Source organism: Oncorhynchus mykiss, chromosome 3 (genome assembly GCF_013265735.2).
Source record: "Oncorhynchus mykiss isolate Arlee chromosome 3, USDA_OmykA_1.1, whole genome shotgun sequence".
Taxonomy (NCBI): domain Eukaryota; kingdom Metazoa; phylum Chordata; class Actinopteri; order Salmoniformes; family Salmonidae; genus Oncorhynchus; species Oncorhynchus mykiss.
The window spans coordinates 42,573,615-42,592,046 of NC_048567.1; the positions used below are offsets into that span (position 1 = coordinate 42,573,615).

An 18,432-nucleotide genomic window follows, 5' to 3' on the forward strand; every position below is an offset into this window, starting at 1 on the left:
TCCATTGATCTTTGCCTTGATCCTGACTAGTCTCCCAGTCCCTGCCACTGAAAAACATCCCCAGAGCAATGCTGCCACCACCATGCTGTAGGGATGGTGCCAGGTTTCATCCAGACGTGGTGCTTGGTATTCAGGCCAAAGAGTTCAATCTTAGTTTCATCAGACCAGAGTAAGAGTATCCATGAGTTAATCTTGTTTCTTATCATTCTTTGAGTCCGTTAGGTGCCTTTTGGCAACTCTAAGCGGGCTGTCATGTGCCTTTTACTGAGAAGTGGCTTCCGTCTGGCCACTCTGCCATAAAGGCCTGATTGGTGGAGTGCTGCAGATATGGTTGTCCTTCTGGAAGGTTCTCCCATCTCCACAGAGGAACTCTGGAGCTCTGTCTGAGTGACCATTGGGTTCTTGGTCACCACCCTGACCAAGGCCCTTCTCCCCCGAATGCTCAGTTTGGCAGGCAACCAGCTCTAGGAAGAGTCTTGGTGGTTCCAAACTTCTTCCATCCCATTGAAGACGTCATTGAAAATAATAATTTGTTCTTAACTGACTTGCCTAGTTAAATAAAGGTTAAATAAATAAAAACATTTAAAAGAATAATGGAGGCCACTGTGTTCTTGCAGACCTTCAATGCTACAGAAATATTTTGGTACTTTTCCCCAGATCTGTGCCTCAACACAATCATGTCTCAGAGCTCTGCAGACAATTCCTTCTACCTCATGGCTTGGTTTTTGCTCTGACATGCACTGTCAACTGTGGGACCTTATATAGACAGGTGTGTGCCTTTTTCAAATCATGTCCGATCAATTTAATTTACCACAGGTGGACTCCAATCAAGTTGTAGAAGCATCTCGAGGATCATCAATAATCTCATAGCAAAGGTTCTGAATGCTTAAGTAAATAAGGTATTTCTGTTTTTGCTTTGTCATTATGAGTTTTTGTGTGTAGATTGATCAGGGGAGAAAACATTTTAAATAATGTTTGAATAAGGCTGTAACGTAACAAAATTAAGAGAAAGTCAAGGGGCCTGAATACTTTCCCAAATGCACTGTAAACTATACAGGGGAGTGTACACTGTTTAATGCTAACTCAAAAAGAGAACTTGGTATTCAACAAGAATGTTTTATGGTAAAAGTAGCCTACACAAATACAGTATGAACAATGTAGTACAGTTCAGTGTGTAGAAAACTGTAGCTACAGATTGTTACACCAGATAATGTGATTTAACCGAATATTTTCGGTATCCATTACTGGGAGTTACAGGATAGGTACTGCTTGGTGTAGCACAGAGAATTTTCGACCAGCCTTAGCTTAGCAATACTGCCTTCATGCTCGATTCTGGGAACACAAGTCTCAAAATGTAGTTGCAGGGGGTCCTTTTTGAATTTAGAAAATGCTCCGTCATTAAAATATTTGTTTTGCTCCACAAAGTAATCCAACAAAGGGTATGCCACCATCTTGTCTATTTCAAGCCTTCTCTCATTGATCGAGACAGTTGGGTGTCTAAACGAAGACGGCATCACTAAGGTTGGTTGAAAATCCTCTGTGATATACCAAACAGTACCTATCCAGTAACTCTCAGTAAGAACAATCTTTGGTTAAATCACATTATCTGGTTTAATAATCTATAGCTAAGAGAACTGGTGATCAGCAGATGATGGGAGAGGTGGTCATGATGAAATTGACATTCACAAAGGAACATGCAGTAAGATAAGAGTGATCAGTGTCGTAAAGTTCAGGGAATAATTATACGGCTGTGGGAGTGGTCATTATCAAACTGCCATTCTCTTGAGTCATCTTCTGCTTGAAATGCAGCATAATATCCAATCCACCAAGAGGGAAACAGTTCTGCCACAATGACACACACAAGCAAAGGAATAATTTTTCTGTATCTAGAATTCACTCCAGGAAGAAGCCCAGGCACCACAAGGTATTGTCTATAAGACAAACAAATATAATGAATTATACTCTATTGTACAGTTTGAACGACAGTTGAACTATGCCAGCATAACATCACCATTAGGGTAGACAAGTTGAACATATGCACAGGCAGAGATATTACATTTAGAACAATATCTAGCCTAATAGAAAGAAATATTGCATAACCCTCAACCTTTGCACAGTGACCAGACTGTACAAATGTGCCTCGGCAGGCAGACAGACAGACATGGCTGTAGCTAGATACTATCAGGCATGCTTAGGCAAATATATTTATAGTAAAACCAGATTCAGTTTGAGATTTACAACAGTAAAGTGCTGTATTATTGTTTGTCCTCTTAGCTAGCTAGCTGGATAGCCAATTGTTACATCTGTTAGGATTCCAATCTTGCATCATGCCTATAATTTTGTGAGATTGAAACGCATCCACGGTCATAACCAATGTCAACCTTTGTCAACAAGTTAGCAGGCGCCAGACTAACTAGCTTGCCAGCTCCAGTCATGTGGTAACGTTTGCTGGTAAACCAAGCTTTAAGTGGCTGGTTGTATAACATTTTAGCTTGCTGTTTACAATAGATCTCCGATTGTTAAACCTCTTCTATGTTTAGTCATAGATATGGCTACCTGTAGTTGTTTAGCTAACTTAGCTATCTAGCTAGACTAGATGGCTACCTACCTAGCTAGCTAGCTACCTAAGTTGTGACACACACATGGTGTTCTGTAGGATTAGGGTTTGACCTGTTCATGGCAATTATGTCCGTTCTACAATGACCATTTAGTGACACTAGTTACACACCTATAGGAATAGTCAAGCTATTCATTTGTTCCAACCGAACATTGTTCGAGGGCTGTAACTGCATAGCCCTGAGCTACGTGTCCTCCCTTGCCCAACTTCTGGTTATTATATATGTTTTATCTTATCCTTAAGTGTTAATCTTCTCACAGCTTTCTAATCGGTCTATGACCTCTTATGTCCTCTCACCAGCTCGCTCCCTGGGTTCGGTGGCTCTGAGGAAGGCTGAGGCCCTGGAAGGAGGGGTCCACCTCAACGTGTTCACCATCGACTTCAACGAGGAGCTTGTGGCCCTGTATGGAGGCAGCCTGCGCCGGCAGACCCACTTCCTACACGAGAGCATCAAGGCCATCCTGCGCCTCTACAAGGTATATTATATAAGAAAATGTTGTGTGAGCTCTCTTAAAAACATCAGATATATAAATGCTAACTAAAAATAGCTAACAACTGACTTACACCCAAGCCCAAATCAACCCCTACCCCCTAGGCACTTGTCTGAGAGGGCAGGGGGAGTTTTTGCCATATTGCTTAAACTATCCAATCCTCTCAGATAAACACAAGTGCCTCGGGGCTAAGGATCAATTTGGGATTGGGCATTAGACTGATAAACTAAACCCCACACCTACCTCTTTCTCCGCAGGACCATGAAGCCCCCCCTCATAGTGTGGTGTTGGTGGGTCACTCCATGGGGGGAGTGGTGGCCCGAGCCCTCTTCACCCTGCCCCGCTTCAGCCCTCGCCTTGTCAGCCTCATCATCACCCAGGCCTCCCCTCACCAGGCCCCCGTGCTGTCCCTAGACGCACACCTACTGGGTATGGAACACACACACACTAGGGCTTACAATGTATAGTAACCCCCAGCACTGGGATCTGTCTGTATTCTCTCCTTTCTGCTCTGTGTGTATGTAGAGTTCTACTCTGCTGTGAGACAGCGCTGGGTGGGTCGAGCGGAAGACCTGCGCAACGTGACAGTTCTCTCCGTGGGGGGTGGTTACCGTGACTACCAGGTGCGCTCCGGCCTCACGGCCCTGCCCTGCCCCCAGGACGACCCAAGCAAGCTGTCTCTGGTGGTAAGACTCAACAAAGTCAAAGTTTCTGCTGCATTCACATTTTACATGTTTTATCTGCACATTTATTTTGTTGACGTTTCGGTCAAATCGAGCCTTGTGAACTGCTGTAAGCTTTCTAACTATTCTATCACTTGAGACAAAATTGTCCACTCAAAATCTTTACATTTATAAGATGATATATGCTTTATTGTCTATTAACTTACTGAAAACAGAAATTTATAATTTTATGCTCCCAACCCGAGACACACACACACACACACACACACACACACACACACACACACCAAGAGGCTGGAAGCAATGGGTCAGCTGCAGTTCAGCGCCCCTAAGCGCTAGGCTACCTGCCGCCCAATTAGTTAGCCACATGCCAAAAACAATATACACTGAGTATACTAAACATTAGGAAGACCTTCCTAATATTAAGTTGCACCCCACCCCTTGTAACATCAATTCATCGGGGCATGGACTCTACAAGGTGTCGAAAGCGTTCCACAGGGATGCTGGCCCAAGTTGACTCCAATGCTTCCCACAGCTGTATCAAGTTGGCTGGATGTCCTTTGGGTATTGGACCATTCTTGATACACACGGAAAACTGTTGAGAGTGGAAAAACCCAGCAGCGTTGCAGTTCTTGACGGTGCGCCTAGCAACTACTACCATACCCAATTCAAAGGCACTTAAGACTTTTGTCTTTCCCACTCACCCTCTGAGTGGCACACATACACAATCTAGGCTTAAAAGTAATTATTTAACCTGTCTCCTCCCCTTCAGCTACAGGGATTTGAAGTGGATTTAACAAGTGACATAAGGGATCATAACTTTCACCTGGTCGGTCAGTTTTTTTTATTTTTTATGCTTAGTGTGCGTTTCATTCAGATAGCCCAGATGAATTTCGATTGCCCCAAGTCCTTCAGCCTTGCATTCAATTTCAAACTGATAGTGTTAATATCCTTTTCTGTTTTTCTTTTATGAAGGTTACTGCTGTTCCTAGGACCTGGGTGTCCACGGACCACCTGTCCATTGTTTGGTAAGTAGAGGAATTCAATTTAGAGCTTGCTTGATGTAATCTCCAGACCCTCTTCCATAAATATGCAAGTCATTTGCTTATTGTGTTTGTTTTCCAGGTGCAAAGAGCTGGTTCTGGCCACTGTGCGGGCATTCTTTGACCTCATTGAACCTGAAACGGGACAGGTGAGTATCACACTGGCTCACTAAACTGGAAACCAGGCGGGGCCTCCTTGACTGATCTCAAAAACACAGGATAGGCAACATTTGGGAATTTGCTTCCAACTATCCAGTTATTTCGCATCAGTAGCTCGGTTTCAATCCAATTGGTGACAGATTTTCATTCAAATATTAGTGTTTTTTTCTACCAAAAAGACCAACTCTGTGCGTAATTAAGTATTGCACAAAAAATATTTTTTGCCTTAAGTTTTCATGTACTGAATAAAAACCAAAAGTTCAATGTGTTTCCATTTCATTTTCAACTCTACCGATAGTTTTGTAACAAACTGTTAAATAGCAAATGTGCCTACTTTTGTCTTGGCACGTGCGCTCTAGACAACAACAGCTTGCATATACAGTGCTGGTAGTCTAGTCTAGATGATGAGATTATTATGGATACATTTTTATTTGTCAAACAGCAGTCAAGCATCGATCATCATGTCACCAAAATAAGACCCTCGGTATTTATTGGAAAGGAGCATTAAACTCATCTCTGTGCACTTTCATCACCCTGTGACGTTCATCATTAACTTATTTAATCTTTAGTCTTAATGAACTGCATGGTTTCCCGGGTCTTAATGGGAGGACCACATACCATATCATTGCATGACTCCACGTTTACTTCCATATGATGGTTATTATATCTATATTTGCACATGAAGGTGTTTCCACCACCATTTCTCGCACCACAATTTCTCCCACCATGTCGAACGAACAAATGATGTCTGCATTTATAAAATGTTACCGAAACGTCCTATTTTTTTTTCCTATTATTATAATTTCTTTATACGGTATGACTTTACTCACATAACTGGGTGGAAACGTGGTTATAGCAGATGAAGGAAAGGAGACCAAGAGAAAGCCTATGCAGACTAGATGTACACCAGGATTGTGGCTCAATTAATCTTAGTGTGCCGCTTACTTCCCTAATTGATCTGAGAAGAGTTTGATAGGAGAAATAATTAGTCTAGAATCTTGCCCAGTCTTTTCAACTCTTAAGTGGCCATGAAGGAAAGAAAATTGGAACACTGTCTGTCCATTTGAAGTTGCTAAGTACTGTGTATTGATGTCTTTTTAATTATTTTTTTTACCAGTTTTCAGACGATCCAGAGAGGAGAATGGCCATTCTGAACCATCATTTTATCAGACACCCTGTACGTGTGCTGGGTGAGCAGCTAGAGATGCCCGTTTCCCTCTCAGGTCAGTGGGTTACAGTGCTATAGTGTGTTTTGTAGTAGGGCCGAACTGTGTGACTGCATGTCACTTTTTAGGCTGTGTGTCCTTTTACAGAACATATGTATTACCGGGTGTGTGACCACTCTCTTATTTATCACATTCTCCAGGGTCTCCTAAAACGTGGAGCGAGGTGAACACACTCCGTCTGGCGTACAGTGCTCCCAAAGTAAGCCTACACCATTACCACCAGGGCCGAGGTCCATTTTGGTCCATAGACCCTTCACATAGCTCCTATCACTTTGGTCATCACAGACCTAAAATAACTAGATTGGCGTAATTCATGTGATTTATTGAGCCACTTAGTCTTCTAGTAGGCTAAATTGCGCTTCCAGGCCCAGAAGGAGCTGGGCCTTGATCGTACATCATTTACAGATCCATGTCTTCTGAAAATATGGCTTGGAGTTATTGTTTCTTTGCTCTCTGCAGGAAGGACAAGCCAAGTATTTCCTGTTTGCCCTCTCCAGTCGCAGGAGAGCCTACAGCCACTTCTACTGTCGCAGCAACAACCTGGTGAGACTGAGATGGCAGCTCTGCTGCTTTAATGGGATTCAAACCAATATACAATATATGCTCTTAAGATAACACTGGTGCTTCCCACTGGTTATGAATCCCACTTCTGCCACCATTCATAATAGATTTTTGATAAATAAGACTAATGATGTGAGTAAGTCCGCAAGTTGAGAACACAGTATAAGGTGAATCTTGCAAGCAGAAGACTGCATTTTGTGAGACTACCGAGCCAATGTTTGTAGTCTCTCCAACAGGAAATGACTAGCTGGGTTTACGGTTGTACACAGATGAACGGATCCTTGTGGTGAGTAGGGGTGTGGATAAGTTGGGATCCTTAACGTTAAAGAAAAATGTTTTTGTTGTTCCCTGCCCCCCACAAAATTAAAATCACAGTGCAGTTATCACAAAACTTTATCTTCTGTGTTATTGCCCAACTAGATGGTAGGCTATAAAGGCCTGGAGGAAGCTGTGTAATTTAAATAAAACCAGAGAGCAAAAGGCAAACTTTAGGCTACTTTGGTGAATTTGCGTGACAAGACATTGCAAGATACAGATTACCAATACATTCTTTCTGCCTGCCGCCTTCTCTTTCCCTCACGCTGGCTTGCCTGCTCTTGCTTTTCGCTAATGATATGAGTGTGTCTTCAGTCTGTTTTTATTTATTTTTATTTAACCTTTATTTAACTAGACAGGTCAGTTAGGAACAAATTCTTATTTACTATGACGGCCTACCCCGGCCAAACCCTAACCCGGACAACGCTGGGCCAATTGTGCGGCGCCCTATGGGACTCCCAATCACGGCCGGCTGTGATACAGCCTGGAATCGAACCAGGGTCTGTAGTGACAACTCTAGCACTGAGATGCAGTGCCTTAGAACGCTGCGCCACTCTGGAACCCTGTGGCGTGTAGAATATCCTAGCCTATTCATTGATGATAGGCCCTGCTTTACTGAAGTTGCGGGACATTACAAGCCAAGAATTTAAGATACAGCATTCCATTGCGAGATACAGCTTTTGATTGCCGATAGATAGGCCTTGTGCACGTCTCTGACTCTGTCTGCCTGGTGGCCGATCTGCCTATACTGTGCCCATCCCTTCTCTCTTCGTCGCTCGCTATGAAAGACGCGAGTGTTGTTTTCTCGAAGGTATAGACAATAATCAATCATTCTCCTCCGTTCCAAAAATACTGAATCTTGATACTCAGAAATGGGAGTTGACGGGCAAGGAGCCGAGGAATCAATTATTTTGGGTCGGCTCTCCACCACTATGGCAGCGAAAGGCAAGCAACACCAGCTAAGTTTAAATGGGAAGGAAATGCAAACTTTGCGAGGTGGATTTGAGGTACTGTAACGGTAGTAAAGGTTCCATGCTTAAACATCTGAAAGGGAGACCCAAACCGTGAGACCCAAACCATTGCTGGCAGCAGCGCAGCTGCATTGTGAATTCACAGGTAATTTTATGAACGTTTCTTATCGTTTTAACGGAACACTGATAAAATGACTGTTGAAATGTTTCGATTTTTTCCCCCCATTTGTCACGTCCCTAGTGGTGAGTACTGACTGGCCATGTCAGACATGCACTCTTTCCATTTGTCTCTCTCTCTCTCTCTCTCTTTCTCCTCGTTCATTCGCCTTTATCTCTGCTTCAGCTTACTGCTGGCTCTTTCTGACATCTGACGTACCATTCTTTCTCTCTCTTTCTCTCTCTCTCCATGCTCCTTATCTTCTTCTTTTCTCCCTTCGTTGCTGTCTCTGACTGTACTCTTCTTTCCCCAGTGTGCAGGCAGTGGATCTGTCTTTTGGAACAGAACTCCTCCCAGCTTACAAGGTAAGCATTAACTTCCCATATTTACACCACCACTAAATATTAGCGGTTAGTCAGTTATTTGAAGTCGGTCATGTTTTTGTGTCAATGTACTGTCTGCTGTTTCTCCTGTTTTTCATTTCTCTGTTTCTCGTGTTGTGGAATGCACTTTAAGTACACTGTGACATGAGTTGACACTGCACTCAAACCATGTTGACCAAAATAAATAAGTGTATATAATAATTAAGTGTAGATCAAAATAAATCTTCAGAACTGTTGCTTCACTGGTGGCTGTCTGCCCCCCCAGGTTCTGACTCTGAGCCTCAGTGAGCTGTCCTCTGTCTCTCACCTCATTGTGGTTGCCTCCAACCTCAACGGTAGACAGGTACACTGTGTGCACTCTTTCTTTTATAACCCAAAGCACTGTTTCATTCTTAAACAGATTTTGATATTACTTTATGTGCCCTAGTTATTAACAAATACGGATACAGGTAGAGAAACACTATTTTCCATAAGGTGTAGTGACAATATAAATAAATAAACTACATTTATCTCAATGGTAGCGCCATTCCATATTCATAAATGTGAAGAGAAGTAGAGGCACTCTGCTAGTACCCTTCATGTGTACATCTTTTCTACTCTGTGTCCCACAGTTCAATGTGGAGTGTGAGTGGCAGAGACAGGAGTCTCAGACCGTCTCTGTGCCAGTACCACACGTTCTCTCCTTCGGTTAGTCCTCCTTTTCTCTAATTCCTCCCTGTAGAAACAATTATATTTGCAGTCTGGTTTGTCTGAAAATCTGTATTTTGCTCAGTTTTATTTTGTAAGAGCTAGTTAGTTATGTATACTGAATTTGTTGACGTTTCTCATTCGGTGGGCAACACTGGCTCCCTATGGCTGAACTCTGTGGGTCCTCGCTCGTTCAGGCATGAGTGTGAGTGACGTCACTCTCAACTCCACCGGACTTCGGCACACCATTGAGCTGCAGCACTTTCACCAGGTAAGTCCATCTGAATTGTATATTTCTATAATAAGTTTGGTCAAGTAATTATCCACTACTTGCAGCCCAGTACATTCTATCAGGAGGTTGAACATCGTACATACAGTACTGGCAGAACAAGACCAAGGTATTTGGTCTTATACTTTCTGACCACTGTATCCACAGGTCTATCAGGCTTTCAGAATTTCAGTCGTAAGCCACTGCAAAGTAACCAAAGCAGGTAAGCAGACGTCTACAGTTTTGCAGCACATTTCTGTCAACTGATGGGGTGCGTGTTTGTGTGAGTTTGGTTGACAGCTGCTCTTAATCCATCTTTTAATTTATGATTTTGGTAATGGTTCAAAATGCAAAAGTACCAGTAATGTTGGATTGAAAGTCCTTGTCTCTATGTACAGACAGACTGCCCAATGTCTACATAATGAAGGTGCCATGGTTTAGGGAGGACTCCGTTACCACGTCCAGGCAAGATTTTACCACCTGTCCATCCATCTGTTTGTCTGTCCACCAATTCTGGCTATTTAAAAAAAAAAAATGTGTATCTAATGTATTTACCAGTAACCCAATGGAAAACTGTTATTTATCTGGTCTATCCCTGCAATCTCTCTCAGTATTCCCTCTGTAACAGAGATATCGGGAATGCTCCACACGAGTCGTCCTGACAACTCCACTGGTGTCCTGTTGCAGCTCCACACTGCCCCCAACTGCCTCTATAAGGTACTGCCCACAATTAAATGGGATACTTTTTGTTTTTCTGTTATCTCAACATGGTATTGCCCATTAATGTGAGGCATTAAACCATGATGAAGGCTTCAAGCTGAATCACGTTTGGTTTTTAATTTAAAAAAAACTTTTATTAAACTTCCCTTTTTCTCTAAGACTGGCTGAATCTCTCTCTCATCTCTCCCTCTCCAGGTATCTGTGAGAACTTCATTTCCCAGGGTGCTTGGACAGGTAAGACCTATACTCTGTCGTGCTCAGCTCTCACCCTTACATACAGAGTTATGAGCGTTGTAGTACTACTCCTGGGTAATTTAGCCTTGTGTGAAATGGAGGCTAGCTAACTTAAATTCAAACACACCAATATGACTAACTAGTGAAAGGAATTTTCTACCCTGCTGTCCTCCCAGGTGTTGAGGTTCTGTGGGCCCGTGTTGCCGGTGTACGTGGCTGTAGCGCTCCTACTGGCCTGTGGGGGGCAGATGTCCTCTGTCGTGAGGATGGGGCGCCCCCTACAGATGAGCCATGCCGTGGCCAGATCCCTGCAGCCCCACAAGGTGGACCTTCCCGTCTACCTGCTGCATCTGCTGCTCAGGTAGACCTATTATTCAATCAAGCATGCATGTGTGTGCAACAATGGAGGCTGCTGAGGGAGAGGACTGCTCATAATAATGGCTGGATGGCGCGAATGGGATGGCATCAAACACATGGAAACCATGTTGTTGATACTGTTCCACGGATTTCGCTCCAGCCATTAACACGTTCCCGTCCTCCCCAATTAAGTTGCCACCAACCTCCTGTGGTGTGCGCACACACACAAATGCATGTGCACACACACACAAATGCATGTGCACACACACACAAATGCATGTGCACACACACACACACACGCATGCACACAGACACACTGTGAAAGACCACTCGTATTACATGAAACAACACCACACCATACAAAGTCCCTCTATCCTCCTTCATCCCACTATTTCTATCCAGGTATAGCTGGTTCCAGGATGGTTGGTCCACTCTTCATCTCCCGCCGTTAGATGCTCTCCCCGCCACCTCCCCAGATGGTATGACACAGGAGGGCTTGCCCCTAAACGAAGACTGGCCACGCCTCCTGTCCCCCCTGCTGTATGTTTTGGGAGCAGCCATGGCCTTCTGGGGCAGTGTGCTGCTCCGCCTCTTTCTAAGGCTGCTTTCGTTGCTATTGGCCCCGCTTCACAGGTAATGAATGCCCGCTCCCCTCATGCATTAGATTGAACTCCATGGAATTAGAATTAGTTTAGTCTGTGTGTGGGTGTCTGCTTTCAGGCCCTCTGTGTCTCGGGACTGCGGCACCCTGCGTAGGCGGACTCAGCTGCTCCTCATCCTGTGTCTGAGCGTGTTAGGATGGGCTTCCTGTGGAGCCCTGTCAATCACAGCCACCTTCCTGCTGCATCTCTACCGAGTGAGTCTAGGGGCCCAGTTAAATACTTACTCATTGAACTTGTTAGTTTTCCTGTGGTTTACTGATGTGTGCCTATGTTTCTGTCCAGGTTCTAAGGTTACAGATGATAGAGAGGTCTCTGAGTCATATGCTGAACCTGGTAAGAGTCAGAATTATTGCCCTCTAAAAATGACCTCTCTAAAATATTCATATATTGATTATAATCACAACTACCCTTCCAGGCGCCCGAGAAACAAACAGACAAAGAGAAAGGCACTGGGGAAAAAGAGAAAGGCACTGGGGAAAAAGAGAAAGGCACAGGGGAAAAAGAGAAAGGCACTGGGGAAAAAGAGAAAGGCACTGGGGAAAAAGAGAAAGGCACTGGGGAAAAAGAGAAAGGCACTGGGGAAAAAGAGAAAGGCACCGGGAACAGTGAGGCCCTGGACAGCAAACCTAAAGAATGTAACGGCGCCCCCCTGCTATCGGACTCGGTACTGCAGGATGTGAGAGATGACCTGCAGCTGCACGTCAGCCTGTCTGCTCTCCTCACTCTACCAGTCATGCTCTGTGCCCCATCACTGATCCACTGGACCCGCAACCTCAGGTACTAGAGTGTGTTTGTGTCTAGCCCTTACCACCCTCTACTTCCATAACTCTACCGTGTGTATGTCCATGTGTAGAACTGTGATTTTCCCCCTTCCTTTAATTGCCTTTTCTCTTTGCAGATATTCTTTTGCTCGTTTGGATCCTGACCCTTGCTGGCCCCACTCCGTGCCTCTCTTCATCGCCTCTCTGCTGCTCATCAACTGTAACACACTCACTCTCAGCTACAGGTGCTTGTATTATACTGCTCCGTCTGTCTCACATGCGCGCACATCTTTCATGTCTGTCTTCACTCCTGTCCTTTCACCCAGGTGTGTTTTAACTTGGGATTTACGCTCTTGTGTTTCAGTAAAACCCTGCCTATCACATCCCGCCTGCTGTTGCCTCTCTCCGTTGCCATGGTGACTTTCTCCCCACTCCATCTATACCGTGTAAACTACTTTGTGTCTGCAGCCCTGGTTCCGCTGGCTGTTTCCTGTCTCTTCTGAGTTCTGCTGGCACCTGCGCTGGGCCTATCACTCAGCAGACTCACAGATCCGGGTCAGGTCCCCAAACTGGTCAAAGCTAGTCTGGCCTGGGATTTGCACTCCCCTTTCAGGCCCTGAAGGGGGCGACGATGGCAACCCTACAGCAGAGCCATAGACATACATAGTTTGCGAAACTGTCGGCCATGTTGTCTCCAAGTGTTCCAAGCTTTTGGTGCCAACATGGCTACCATTGGAATTCCCAGTCTTAACCAAGTTTGCCTTACTCTGTATATATATGGCTCTGTCTTCAAGGAGCATGACGCGATTACTCCTTCATAACAAATGTCACGCCTGATACTTGTGGTTCTCAACAGGATTTTGCTCTTATCGTTTTTCATACAACTGTAATTTAACCTATTTTAGTACAGTATAATTGTGGTAATAATGAGTATGAGGGGATTTGTCTCGTGTTGATTGGATTCTGTTTTTTGGCCCTAAACGTCTTGGCCTGTCTTATTGGTAACTTTGAATACACTCATGAAGCTAGCTACCTTTACTCTGTCATTAGTAAGATGTCATAAGCAGTCAAGTGTTGCAATTAGGGTTGCAAAACTACCTGTAATTTACCATTTATACAATTAAAAAAATATATTTTACATGCTATGAAAATTTATTAAAAACCTTAAACTTTTCAAAAGTCTGGTAGTTTACTGGTCAATTTTGAAAGTTACCAGTAACATTCCCTCCCTTTGCAACCTTAGTTACAATGATGTCATGCAGCTAGCTGTTACTGTATGCAAGATGACCGTGGCTAACTCGCTTGCTTGGCTAGCTATTGTAACTACACCGGACATGTTCCGTCATGCTTTTGACAGTGTAAAGATTTGAAAGGTTTTCTTAAACTCTTACCACACCCTCAAACCTTCTTCAACTGCTATCTTGCGTTGCTATCGTCCTGTTCAAAGCACAGATGATGCGTTTTTGAAAGTGGAGCTCCTAACTACATAACCTGTTCTTAGCCAAGTATGGTCGTTTTATTATGCAGTATGTGGCCATAGCTATGAATGTTATTGGTTAGTCTCGATCTAAAGTGACCGGGTCCTGACTACCTAGGATCCTCATGAGGAATGGATGACCCTGCACACCATAGCTTCTTTTAGTTGTGCAATGTTGTAGGAAGGTTATATGGAGTTGGATGCTATTCCACATCAGATCATTGGGGGTATAACTTGACATTGTATCTATGTCGTAACATAACTGCTCGAGCAGTTTTTCCTGTGCATCTCTATGGACGGAGTCCAGGTTGATGTTATCCATACTAGAGTATATTAGATCTGATATTACCTTGCAAACAGGCCTATCATGCGACTCTGCTATTCTGTTACAAGCTACTGTCTATTTCTGATTTAACAAAATGTCCTCTGCTTGAAGAGCTAGCTTTAAAGGGATCTTTGGCTTTTTTTTATTTTATTGATGTCGTTAAGAGGCCATGGCCCCTATTATTTACTAGAAGAGTCGTTACTTACTTGGAAAACATCAGCACTTGGTATTTCCATTTGCCTTAATCAGTTACCTCACATTTTTCCAAACTGGACTTTCTAAAGACACATAGCTCCTGCATTGAAATACAGTTCACAAACTGACATCGGCTTGGTCTCCACAAGGCAGACACGTGTATTACCCTCATTGTCGTAATGAAAGCACAGGGTTGTAGATCTTCAGGATCAGATGAAGGAGCCCTATTGCCACCGATACATGGAGGCACCAGAGATGGTGCCTTTTAGACTGTTTCACCCTCTACTGTTTGCTAATTCAAGGTGGGTGTGTTTGCGTAAAACCCTATCAGCCATAGCTCCACTCCAATGTACAACACAGTGGATTGTGTTAGTGGTGTTTTTTGACAATTGTTTTGTAAGAATTAACCAATAGTGTCTGTGTGTTTGTACGTGTACTTTTGATGCTCACCAGCACCCCTTGACCCCAACTCTGTTGGCATCCCTTGGACAAAGCAGCTAGTGCCTTTCTGCCGATTTGCCCCTCCCCCTCCACGCATTCACTCTCCTCTCTGCCTGTCAATCAAGACACTTCCCTAGTATAGGGCATACGATTGTGACATAGACCAGCATCTCTGACAAGTGACTAATCTGGTCATCTGAGTTCAACAGTAGTGAGCATAACTCTTGTTTGTAGCTGTCTTAACACTTTAATTTGCAAGACAGAACAGATTTCAAATACAGAATAGTTACATGGAATGGAACAGGTTATGTTGGTGTATGTTAAATGACTTGACAAAGCCTCAACGGTGTTATGTCAAGGTAAAGGCAACTTGGTTCTTGTACAGTGTTACGACTTTTCAAGCTCAACAAGACAGGCTAGGAATTGAACACCTTTGTCCATCCTAGCTAGCTTCAATTTAAAGAGACCAAACTCACTCCAGCACGAACACACACGCATATACTACACACTCTCCCCGACAACACCCCCCCTCTCCCCCGTGTCACCTGCACTGTGAATGTACCTGTTTGTTTGTATGTGTGTGCATAAGTATGTAAGGCCTTTAGTGCGGGTGCTTTGTGTGTACTAAACTATAGTATGTCAATGTGGTGCAGTTTTTAGTGCTTTGAAACGTACATACTCTGCCTCACTCCAAATGTGAATTGTGACCAGATTTATATAGATGAAACTTTGTGGTAAAACTAGTATAAATGGGCATATGTTTTCTATGAATATGGTAGATTTTTTTTCTTCTCCTTTTTTATTGGTGTTCACTGTGACCGGTGCCCGTGATTTCTGAAGTGAGATTGACACCTCGGCAACTACTCATGTTCTAACGTAACCAACCAGAGTGAAGCTGTCGCCACAAGCATATCTCAATTTAAATATGTTTGTTTAGCTTTTTAGGCTCTTTGAGATTATTTTTATGTAATGAAAAGCACTACACAAGTTAAATAAATAACAATCATTGTATGGAATACTGTTCCTTGAACCCCGAAATGCCTGTTTGCATTCATAGCTGTTATGATTGTAATGTTAGCAGTCATAATTTTTTTAAATTAAAATCTGTTATTGCAACTGTAAGTGGTCATAACAGTTGTTTGTTATTAAAAGCAGACATAATTCACGTTATGATTGCCTGAAAATGTATATGATCACGTTAAGAGTAACGGTGTAGATGGTGGCTGCTTGTGGAATGACGAATGATTATACCAAGGATATAGCTGATGATTTTAAGGAAAGTGTCTCCAAATTGTACATATTGTGTGTCCAATGAAGTGAATTGCTGTTGCTTTGTGCTGTTGTAGCTTTACTGTTGCAACTAGGATGCTAAGACAGACTTCAACTCCACAGCGACCCCCCCCCCCCCCACCCCCCACACTACTTCTTTGATTCACACCCAAGGACAAAATACTTGCATGTAAATGTCCCATCATACATATTCAACTAGAGTGGTGGATTTAGTTCGGCAGCTGCAAAGTCCAGATGAATGCTAAAAGTTTGTTTGGGTCTCCACTTGCTCTTTGATGTTCTGTTGACTATAGGGAAGTGAACATCCAGTTAAGTGTTACCAAACTGTCGTTACACACTGATAGTCATGTTACTGATGCGGTCTCTTGCTGTTTCTGTCCCAGGTGACTTTCAACCTATAACCTCCTATCTCGAACTGGTCCTCGTTGTGTGAAGATGGTCTCTTGCTGACCTTTGCTGAACAAGAAATGTTCCAAAAATTAAATTGGACCCAAAAAGACCTTGCCTGAGTGAATGTTTGGAGTCTGTTTCTACAGTTAGGTTATAGGTCAAGTGACAAGGACCGGCATACTCAATTCTCAGGTTTTAGCATTGTCGCAACAAAAAAAAGAGATTGCTTTGGTGTTTCTTTTATATTGTAATTTTTTTTAAATCTAATGTTATTATAACAGATTTGTGCAATTGTTAGCATTATTGCTGTTTAAATAAAGTTGTGAGAAGAAATGGCAACCACAGGTGTCTTACACTTTTGTACCTCATTTGCTCTTTTTTCTGTTGTTTCATCAACTGCTTATTTAGAGAATGAGGTCAATTAACGGACTTATAATAGATGGGTTGGTTGTTTTAGCATCTGCACAACTATGGGCAAAACAGACAGGGTTGACAGATTATTGAAAACAAAGTTGCATTATGAGCACTTGAGTTACAGTTCATATAAGGAAATCAGTCAATTGAAATAAAATCATTAGGCCCTAATCTATGGATTTCACATGACTGGGCAGGGGCGCAGCCATGGGTGAGCTAAGCCCAGCCAATCAGAATGAGTTTTTCCCCGCAAAAGGGCTTTATTACAGACCGAAACACTCCTGGCTCTCATGAGGACTGCCAGAGTTTACAATGCTGCAGAGGTTACATTGATCTGAGGTTACCGGCCTCAGAAATTTCAGTGCAAATACATGCTTCACAGAGTTCAAGTAACAGACACATCTCAACATAACCTTTTCAGAGACTGTGTGAATCAGACCTTCATGGTCAAATTACTGCAAAGAAACCACTACTAAAGGACACCAATAAGAAGAAGAGGCTTGCTTCGGCCAAGAAACACAAGCAATTGACATTAGACCGTTGGAAATCTGTCCTTTGGTCTGAGGCCAAATTTTAGATTTTTGGTTCAAACTCTGTGTCTTTGTGAGATGCAGAGTAGGTGAACAGATGATCTCCACGTGTGTGGTTCCCACCGTGAAGCATGGAGGGGGAGGTGTGATTGTGCTTTGCTGGTGACACTGTCTGTGATTTATTTAGAATTCAAGGCACACTTAACCAGCATGGCTACCACAGCATTCTGCAACGATACACCTCCAAACTGGTTTTCGCTTAGTGGGACTATCATTTGTTTTTCAACAGGACAATGACCCAACGCACCTCCAGGCTGTGTAAGGGCTATTTGGCGAAGAAGGAGAGTGATGGAGTGCTGAATCAAATGCAGCACTCCTTAGCCTCGTTTTGTATCACATTTCAAAGATAAAACTGGGGGGGGACAAAAATGCAATTTCAGAGAGTGGCGGGGGGGTGGGACGACACGTCCTCAGTGAAAGTCCCGCCCCTGGTACAATGATTGTCTACACTATACTTGCTTGTTTTGTCATATAAACTGAAATTAGGCAAACTATTAATATGTAAGCAACCAGGAAATGGCGGAGCGATTTCTGTATAGTGCACCTTTTAATTATTATTATTCCCCCCCAAAAAATGTACAGTAACATGTACAGTAACAGTAACATTTTACAGTAACATGCAAAACACAAAAAAACAGAACAGCCAGAGGGATTCCACAAAGAAATACAAATTCTAATAATAGAAATCCACATATCAATTAAAATAGAGACATGTAGCGAATAGATTTTTTAAAACATTTTGTTTTGTATATGTTTTAATGATTCTAAAAAGTTTTCCAAATCAGATACAAAAATTTTGAAAATTGTATTTTTCTTCATAAATGTTGATTTGTGTATGAAAAATGTTCCTAGTAAAAATAAAGAGATTTATGACATACTGTTCAATTGTGGATTCAGTGTAGTAAGATAATGTCAAACTTAGATATATCAATGGTTGTATGCATTTTGTTGCCAAGATGTAGTTTTACCTCAGTCCAGAACACTAAGTAAACAATGACAGAATAAGTGTTCAATA

The 18,432-nt window shown here is 42.9% G+C and overlaps 1 protein-coding gene across 2 annotated transcripts in view; it reads left to right on the forward strand.

The window, feature by feature from the left end:
- pgap1 (post-GPI attachment to proteins inositol deacylase 1) overlaps nucleotides 1-16,752 on the forward strand; it is a 28,227-nt gene extending 11,475 nt beyond the window's left edge. The window contains exons 3-26 of one of the 2 annotated variants that reach the window (XM_036974116.1): nucleotides 2,918-3,093; nucleotides 3,366-3,537; nucleotides 3,634-3,794; nucleotides 4,767-4,819; nucleotides 4,917-4,983; nucleotides 6,111-6,216; nucleotides 6,360-6,418; nucleotides 6,679-6,762; nucleotides 7,005-7,066; nucleotides 8,537-8,588; nucleotides 8,872-8,949; nucleotides 9,218-9,293; nucleotides 9,491-9,564; nucleotides 9,730-9,784; nucleotides 9,960-10,026; nucleotides 10,173-10,278; nucleotides 10,477-10,515; nucleotides 10,692-10,876; nucleotides 11,275-11,505; nucleotides 11,593-11,728; nucleotides 11,817-11,867; nucleotides 11,950-12,311; nucleotides 12,433-12,540; nucleotides 12,660-16,752. In XM_036974116.1, coding sequence (XP_036830011.1) covers nucleotides 2,918-3,093; nucleotides 3,366-3,537; nucleotides 3,634-3,794; nucleotides 4,767-4,819; nucleotides 4,917-4,983; nucleotides 6,111-6,216; nucleotides 6,360-6,418; nucleotides 6,679-6,762; nucleotides 7,005-7,066; nucleotides 8,537-8,588; nucleotides 8,872-8,949; nucleotides 9,218-9,293; nucleotides 9,491-9,564; nucleotides 9,730-9,784; nucleotides 9,960-10,026; nucleotides 10,173-10,278; nucleotides 10,477-10,515; nucleotides 10,692-10,876; nucleotides 11,275-11,505; nucleotides 11,593-11,728; nucleotides 11,817-11,867; nucleotides 11,950-12,311; nucleotides 12,433-12,540; nucleotides 12,660-12,798 — 2,699 coding nt within the window. In that variant the 3' untranslated portion in view covers nucleotides 12,799-16,752. The remainder of the gene's footprint in view (nucleotides 1-2,917; nucleotides 3,094-3,365; nucleotides 3,538-3,633; nucleotides 3,795-4,766; nucleotides 4,820-4,916; nucleotides 4,984-6,110; nucleotides 6,217-6,359; nucleotides 6,419-6,678; nucleotides 6,763-7,004; nucleotides 7,067-8,536; nucleotides 8,589-8,871; nucleotides 8,950-9,217; nucleotides 9,294-9,490; nucleotides 9,565-9,729; nucleotides 9,785-9,959; nucleotides 10,027-10,172; nucleotides 10,279-10,476; nucleotides 10,516-10,691; nucleotides 10,877-11,274; nucleotides 11,506-11,592; nucleotides 11,729-11,816; nucleotides 11,868-11,949; nucleotides 12,312-12,432; nucleotides 12,541-12,659) is intronic. The other variant, XM_036974117.1, reaches the window with a different exon arrangement.
- The last annotated feature ends 1,680 nt before the right edge of the window (nucleotides 16,753-18,432 follow it).